Source organism: Diuraphis noxia, unplaced genomic scaffold (assembly GCF_037042655.1).
Source record: "Diuraphis noxia isolate RWA-SAM2 unplaced genomic scaffold, SU_Dnox_SAM2 contig0003, whole genome shotgun sequence".
NCBI lineage: Eukaryota > Metazoa > Arthropoda > Insecta > Hemiptera > Aphididae > Diuraphis > Diuraphis noxia.
This window is the reverse complement of record NW_028301713.1, coordinates 42294722-42303286: the sequence shown is the minus strand read 5'-3', so window position 1 is coordinate 42303286 and position 8565 is coordinate 42294722. Positions and strand designations below refer to the sequence as shown.

At 26.5% G+C, this 8565-nt stretch overlaps 1 protein-coding gene across 2 annotated transcripts; it reads left to right on the top strand.

The window, feature by feature from the left end:
* The first annotated feature begins 1352 nt into the window (after nt 1-1352).
* On the top strand, nt 1353-7194 carry LOC107170348 (putative RNA-binding protein 19). 2 transcript variants are annotated; one of them, XM_015520452.2, is made up of 16 exons: nt 1353-1549; nt 1645-1849; nt 1946-2109; nt 2771-2935; nt 2998-3250; nt 3310-3519; nt 3594-3776; nt 3863-4014; nt 4088-4201; nt 4705-4840; nt 4905-5042; nt 5111-5226; nt 5297-5499; nt 5560-5673; nt 5732-5967; nt 7071-7194. In XM_015520452.2, exons 1-16 carry the CDS (start codon nt 1514-1516, stop codon nt 7127-7129), a joined length of 2484 nt encoding a protein of 827 aa, XP_015375938.2. In that variant the 5' UTR covers nt 1353-1513; the 3' UTR covers nt 7130-7194. The 2 variants fall into 2 exon arrangements, with proteins under 2 accessions (XP_015375938.2, XP_015375931.2); XM_015520445.2 differs by having other exon boundaries at nt 1355-1549; nt 5108-5226.
* The last annotated feature ends 1371 nt before the right edge of the window (nt 7195-8565 follow it).

The following is an 8565-nucleotide window of genomic DNA, read 5'->3' as shown; positions in this document are numbered from 1 at the left end:
ATACTTTAGTCGGATCAAATTTCGTAAAATTTGATCCAACTAAAGTCATGCTTGCAGTGCAGTGTGTATGACAGGTATGACCCGTAGACACTCCTAAGTGTATATAATTAATGCATCGGAGCAATTAGGGAGAGGTGCTGGGGGTATTAGCATCCTAAAATTTTTTACGTATGCATATATCAAAACCTTTACTGACAATATAAATCAAAAACGGCTGGTCATTATTATAATAGACAAAATTCAATAATTTTAAAATTTAATGAAAATTAATGACTAATGGGCATGTCATAATATAAACGATTTAAGATTTGATGTCAATTATCTATCAATGAAAAAATAATAAAATAAATAAAAAAAATTGTCATCATACTAGTTAATCGATTGATTTCACATATTATACATAATATGGATTAAATGATTAATTGGTCATTATATTATTTTTCTAAATCATATGGACGATAGAATGAGTAAAAGAGATTCCACCGGTATTAAAGTATTATGATTTTTTCGAATCTTAGCAACGATGTTTATTGTTTGCATTTAGATGGATGCTTTTCGTACTAGCTTTTCACCGGAAATATTGATTGTCTCACACTTTTAAGTCATTTTTCATTCCATACTCTTAAGACTCGTACTAATAAGGTCTAAAAATACATTTAATCTAAACATTGGAATATAACTTATCATGCAAGCAATACCCCACCACTCAAGTATAGTTGTGAGAATAATATTAATTATTGAAAAATCAATTTATTAGTTATTCACATAAATGTTGATTCATTTAAAATATTTTATTGTAATTTTACATAACATATTGTTAGTTCATATATTATATAGATCTAATTAGTATTTTATATTATTTGTACATTTTATTTATTCTCGAACGATTGTTATAATTATCTTACGTTGAGCTGGCCAGTTTAAGCCTTTGAGTAAGGTAAGTAATTGTTTGCAATTATGTTGAAATTTGATTTACGCGGGAATTCATATTATACTATCATAGATTATATAATCTGTGATACTATTTTAATTGAATGATTACCACGGGGAGCGCTACAAATTCTCAAATTCATAAACGTCCTCGTTAACAATTATTGGACCTTAGAGGCTTAGAACATAATAAACTATAATATTATGGTCAAGGTGGATATAATATATCCACCTTGATTATGGTATATGATCTAAGTATTGGACTTTAAATTTGTTCCGTTTTGAACATAATATCATTGATTAAGTTACTTAATCAATGTCAATGGGATACACCATAATATAATATATATAAACATAAGTGTGTTTTGATGATAACATAGAACAATAATGATAGTGTTCAAAACCCACGTGAATACAATATGTCATGATAACCATTAACCAATATTGTAAATTTGAAAGTGAGACAAAATACGTAGTATTGTATTATTGTAGTAAGAATTTAAGAATTAATTAATCAACTATTAATTACTAAGCGTTTATTGTTATTTCCACAAGCATCTAACGGAAAAGTTTTGTTCAGAAAATGTCTCGTTTAATCGTAAAAAATTTACCAAAATCAGTAAGTTGAGCAGAGAGCAGATCTTTAGATCATTAAATTCAAATAATTATGTTATTATATTATTAATTCATAACAATATTTCTTAATTTTCCTAGATAACTGATGATAAATTGAGAGAAATTTTCAGTGAAAAAGGAGTTATTACTGATGTCCAACTTAAATACACAAAAACTGGAAAATTTCGTCATTTTGGCTTTGTTGGTTTTCAAAATGAAGAAGAAGCTAATGCAGCTTTAGATTATTTTGACAATACCTTTCTTCATTCTTTACGTATAAAAGTTGAGAAATGTACTGAATTAGGTAAATATTTCAAATAAGTATTAATTATGATTCATGATAACTATAGGTACCGTTGTTGTTTTTTAATATCCATGTGTTTTTAATTGATCACACTAGGAGACGATAATAAGCCCAGATCATGGAGTAAATATGCATCTGATAGTACAGCCTATAAAAAAGATCACAGTACTCCGAAATCAGAAGAAGTTATAATACAAATAGAACCTAAGACTAAAAAAAAAAGTAAACTCAAATCTGAGGTAGAAGAAAAATTAAAACAGGTATTTATAGTGTTGCAGTTGTAATTTACCATAGAAAGTTTTTATTAAACATACATCAACTTACTGTTTTATAAAATATTAAACTAAACTAATTTCAACTTCTTAATGGCTTACATTTGATAGTTCCACCATGCAGTCAGCTCTTAAATGTTGTCATAGATGTATTGGCGGTAGTTATTTAACTAAAAACCCAGGGCTTAGCAACCAAATTACACTGATATCAAAAATTATGACGATATCCAATACTCAATAAAATCAGAAATTAAAATATTGTCAAAACCTGAAATTAAAAATATGAATAGTAGTTTTAAAAATTGTATTATAAATTTTTATTTCAATACTAATTACCAATATGTTATTATATATTGTAGCATTGAATAAATACATTTATTTGCATGTTTGGATAAAAATTAATATGTGTCACTTATTTCTAAATGATCTTATTCATATACTAGTAATAAGTTGCATATTTAAAAAAATTAAATAAAATAATAAAGATTACATTTTATGCCATTTAATATCGTATTATTACAAACAGTGTCATTATAAAAAATTTCTTCTGTCAAATAATAAAATGTGTTATAAAATCAATTTTTACAATGATGTTAAAAAATGTTATCTTAAATTTGTTAAAATATTAAAGTAATCAACTCATTTTTAGCACATAAGTGATCCTATGTTTACTGAATTCTTGGAAGCTCACGGACAAGAAAAAATTCTTAAAGATTTAAACAATGAAGATAGAACTGAAGAAACATCCACTCAAAAAGAAATAGATGAAGAGCCTACAAACAAAATTGCAAATGCCAATATATCTGACTTTGAAGTGTGTTAAATTATAAAAAATATGCATAAATAATATTATTGAATATGATATTTGTTTTTCAGTATTTGAAAATAAAAAGCGGTAAGAAATCTGAAGCAGAGGTTTTGAAAAATTCAGAAACTAAAACAGAATATTATACAATTGTAATTCGTGGTTTACCATATAAAGTAAAAAAGGCCATGTTAAAAGAATTTTTCAAACCACTTAAACTAGATTCTATACGCTTACCACCAAAAATCAAAGGCGTAGCTTATATTGGTTTCAAAAATAAATGTGATGCTGAACAATGTCTCATTAAAAATAAGAGTTTCTTAAGTATGTTCAAATATTGAATGAATGGTTACTTTTATATTTTTACAATTTGATTATTTTAGATGGAAAAAGAATACTATTATATCCAATGAAAACTGAAGCTGATGATTTAGAGGAAAACAATAACTTGAATAAAAGAAATCCCGATTGGCAAAAACAAACTGATAGTTTGATTCATGAAGAAAGTATTGCAGAATCTGGTCGTATATTTATTCGAAATTTACCATTTATTACTACAGAGGAAGAATTGCAAGCTGTGTTTGAAAAATATGGTATGTTTTTAAATATGTAGTAATTATGTTATTTTATCTACATGCTTAAACTGATATACTATAATACTCAATAGGTCCCGTAACTGAAGTTATAATCCCCATCGATAAAATAAGTCGTCAAGTTAAAGGTTATGGATTAATTACATACCTCATGCCTGAGCATGCTGTGAAAGCATATACTGAATTGGACGGTACTATATTCCATGGACGAATGATGCATTTATTACCTGGAAAGGCCAAAATTAATCTAGAAGATGGTAATCATTTTATTTTATGATGATATTATGACAGTTTTTAATGGCTACAGGAAAATATTAATTCATTTTTTAAATTTCAAATTTAGAAACAAATGACGAATGTAGTTCATATAAAAAGAAAAAAATGGCAAAATTAAAATCTGAAGCTGGGTTATCTCACAACTGGAACAGTCTATTTTTAGGCCAAAATGCTGTAGCTGATATAATTGCTAAGACTTATAACACAACTAAAGAAAATGTAAAATACTACTTCAATAAGAAACTATTATTTTTATACAAAAGTATATGCTAATCTAATCCTATGTTTTCAGGTGCTTACTGGTGATAATGCTGCTGTCAGATTAGCTCTTGGTGAATCACAAATTGTTTCAGATACAAAACTTTACCTAGAAAATCATGGTGTTAAACTAGATGTATTCAATCAAGTAAGTTTCCCTTAAATTCATCCATTTTAAAATTCATGCATTCATATATACCCGTGTGGCTGAGTGGTATGTGAAGTTTAATATATCAGGTTGAACCATAGAAATATAAACTAGGGATTTGGAGATTATTGTTTTTTAGAACTATCATTTTTATATAGACTGATTATTTCATAACTGATTTTTTTTTCACAATTAAAAGTGGTAATAAAATATTTTTTTTTAACTAACTTTTACTTGAAATTTTTCAATTTTTTGAATGACAAATTTTTAATTTCTTATTCCAAAGCAGAATATTTTTTGTTGTATTTTAATATAAATTTTATTTTGGATGATTAGTTAAATAGTTATAACAATATTTAAAGTTAAGATAATTAAAGTGGTGTATCAATATTTTTTAGGTACTTTTGTGCAATACCACTTGACTCATTTACATTTTAAATTATGTGTTTAAATTAATTCACTACTATAATATACTGCTTTAAAATTTAATTTTTATTTTTCAGACTGTAATTAATCGAAGCAAAAATATTATATTAGTTAAAAATTTACCTGCTGACACAACTGAACTTGAGTTGAAGGACATTTTTTCCAAGTATGGTTTAGTAAGCAGAGTAGTATTACCACCTAGTGGTGTCACTGGTAATTTATGTTTAAATACTTTTTGTTCGATTTAACATTTAACAGTTATATTATTTTTATATAGGATTAGTAGAATTTGTACAAAATTCAGAAGCAAAAACAGCATTTCGTCAACTTGCTTATTCTAAATTTAAACACTTACCACTTTATTTAGAGTGGGCACCAGATAAAGTTTTCACCGATGTTCCTCAGAAGATTCATGGTAAAGAATAATTTAAAAATTACTTATAAAAAAATAATTTTTGATTACTACAATTTTAACTTTAGAAGAAACCTCAAATTCCATCATTAAAGAAACTGAAGATGATTTTGATGAGCCTGAATCAGATACGACATTGTTTATTAAAAACATAAATTTTAATACTACAGAAGAAAATATCACAAAAGTATAAAATAATTAATTTATGAGTTTTTAGAATTAAAAAAAATCATCATGACTATTCAAATTATTTTTAGCACTTTGAATCTTGTGGAAAAATTGCTAATGTTACTGTTGCTCGAAGAAAAGACCCTAATCATCCAGGACAATTACTCTCAATGGGATATGGTTTTATTCAATTTTACCGACAGAAATCAGTTAATGAAGCATTGAAAACCAAACAGTTTTCAATGTTGGATGATCATTCCATTGAACTTAAACGTTCAAATAGAACATTACAGTTAGTAGTATAATGTTATACAGTTTTAAGTATTTTAATAAATTCATTTATTTTGTACAGAAGTACAACAGTTGCAGAACGAAAACAAGGTAAATCATATGAAGAAAGTACCAAAATACTTGTACGTAATATACCGTTCCAAGCTAGTATTCAAGAAGTTATTGAATTATTTAAGTATGTTTCTTTTAACATAATTTTTTGGTTAGAAATTGTATTATTACTAATGTTTTAGAACTTTTGGAGAACTAAAAGGTTTGAGAATGCCTAAGAAAATGGTGGGAACTGGCACTCATAGAGGATTTGCATTTGTTGAATACAATTCTAAAACCGAAGCAAGAGCAGCTATGGAGTCCATGTGCCAAAGCACTCATTTGTATGGTAGGCGATTGGTGCTTGAATGGGCACAAGCTGGTGAAAATCTTGATGAAATGCGTAAAAGAACTGCAGATCAATATAAGTTACCTGGAGGTTAGATTTATGAGAAATTGTATTTAGTGTTTAAAGAGTTTGAAAATGTCTTACAATGTCACAGCGTTAAGGTGAGATTTGTAGGTAGTCTAATTTGTGTAAACTGTTAATAGTGATTATGGTACGGCCATTTTACTACGGATAATTTTAACCTAATATCCGCCTACGTACAATAGTACAAAACATTTTCAAACTTTATAGATATACTTGTATGTTCATCAGTTACTTGGAATGGTAAGACTGGACCATGCTATACTAGGCCAGTGTTATGTTAGTAAATCAAAACATGAAATATTCACATTACATACACCCCAAAAAAGAAACTTTAGATCAGTGGTTCCTTATTGGTGGTCTGCAGACCCCAGGGGTCCACGATTTTATATTAGGGAGTCTGTTGTTAGGTAGTACTGATGTGATATTTTTATTTTATTTTAGTAGAATTTTTAAGCATGTATTGGTTTGAAATATCAGGTATTTTGTGCAATCATTATTGAAACACAATTATCGCTAAAAAGGTCGATCATTAATGTATTATATATGTATATATATATTTATATAATTTTTTTTTTCATTTTTATAATTAAACAAAATTGATTATTAAGTTATCACAAATAAGGGGTACCCCATCTAATTTAAATTTTAGCTAGGGGTCTGTGGCTCAATGCTAATCGGGAGCCACTGCTTTAGATCATATACCATAGATTGAGCCACGCTTATTTTATCCCGTGTTAATAATTTGAAGAACATATAAGTAACGAGTCTGACTGAGATGATTTATGTACTCATACATAAGGCTCATAAGACAAACAGTCGCATATTTAGTTGTTGGTTGATATTTATATGTATAAATTCTTACCGATAAATATGTAACATTTTTCTTTGCATATGAGTGTTCTCTTTGTTTGCACATATGCACATTGGGCATCTCAGTCAAAGACTTGTCTTACTAATATAATATGCTTTAAGTTATCAGGACATTCATAGTGTATGAACTAAGGTAGAAACAATAGAAACCATTTTATAAAAAATATGAGTTACGAAGCTTAATATGTTTATTTATTGCAAAATATAAATAGTATAAAAATTATTATTTTTTGTTTTAGAAACAAAAAAACACTGTAAGGGTGTTGCTGATATTCAAATTGATGAAGAAGAAAATTAAGAATAAAATAATGAAATAATAATTTTATATACATTTTGGTGATAAATACATTGATTTCACAATGATGTGTGTTTTTATTTGTTGTCTCTGATCTTTATTCACAAAATATAATCAAAATAATGCTTTGATTTTCAATTTCAGTGTCTTCTTGTGGGAAAGTTAGTCTAGTTGGTGTATTTCGGAGGTCAAAATTTAAAATTCCCAGGTTTACTACAAAATTGATTTTAGTTTATTGTAAAAATCTTAAGTGTTAATCGCTGATACATGCAATTTTCACAATTGACAAATTTCATCTAAGTCGCAAATATTTACAAATAATTTTGAGCTAGGAATTCATAACATTTTAAATTATATACAAGATTTCTTAAAAGTTTGTCTGCCTTCAACTAAAAAAAATAATGCCCATGGGAAAAAAATAAAATGTTTATAAGTGCCTGTTCAAATTTTTATTATGTACAATATTCACTCAATGTCATAAGTCAAAGTGTCACACACTTTCAATAGAAGTTCAATACAAGACTCCTCGTATATAGTATATTATGATATATTGTTACAATAGTAGTTAAAAAATATTAAAAGTACCTAGGCATATAGGCACAGTTTTCATTAGAAGAATTTAAAGTTAAAATTTCAACAAATCTTGTAAATTATTTTGTTGTTAACAATTTATAAAAATGTGTTGATGACATATGAATTGTTTTCCTTTGATCCTATATAAGATGCTATCATACGTAAAAATTTGTTTCATGTACCCTTGATTCAGAATATACTAGTTTTATTTTACATTTTTAGTTTTTTAACACCTTTTTTTTTAAGATAATTTTTTGTAATTTTTGTATAATATTGGGCGTTTCTCTTGAATTTTTGATATTAAAGAAAATTTTTTGAACAAAATAACTACTATTATTACTATAATTGGAGGACTAACATTGAAAACTGACATTTATTTTTATATTTTCCTTTTTAATTAATGTTTAATTTAATTAATTAATTTCTACTGTAAATTAAACTTAAATTTAAATGTTTACTAAATTTTGTTCTTGAATAGTTTTTATGGCATTAAAGTATTTTTTTTTTTTTTTTGTTATATCTAATAATTTTTGACTCATCTATTGTGACTTAAAACTATATATCCACAATCTAATTTTTCATTTTTTTTTTAATGCATATACAAATCTCATGGAAACATTATACTGTAGAGAATCTTATAATATAACCTTTTCATCGGCACTGGCATTTTGGACTGATTAAAAATTAGAAGAATTGTCTTGTTGTGTAGGTAAACAATTAATTTATAATTATTATAATATTAATATTTATAATATTCAAATCAGTGTACTTGTTAAACTTTTTCCTTTTATTCCAACTGAAACTATTAACTATTAAGTATTTACCATTATCATTCAATCGATTGTGTACAACTGCACAATTTACTG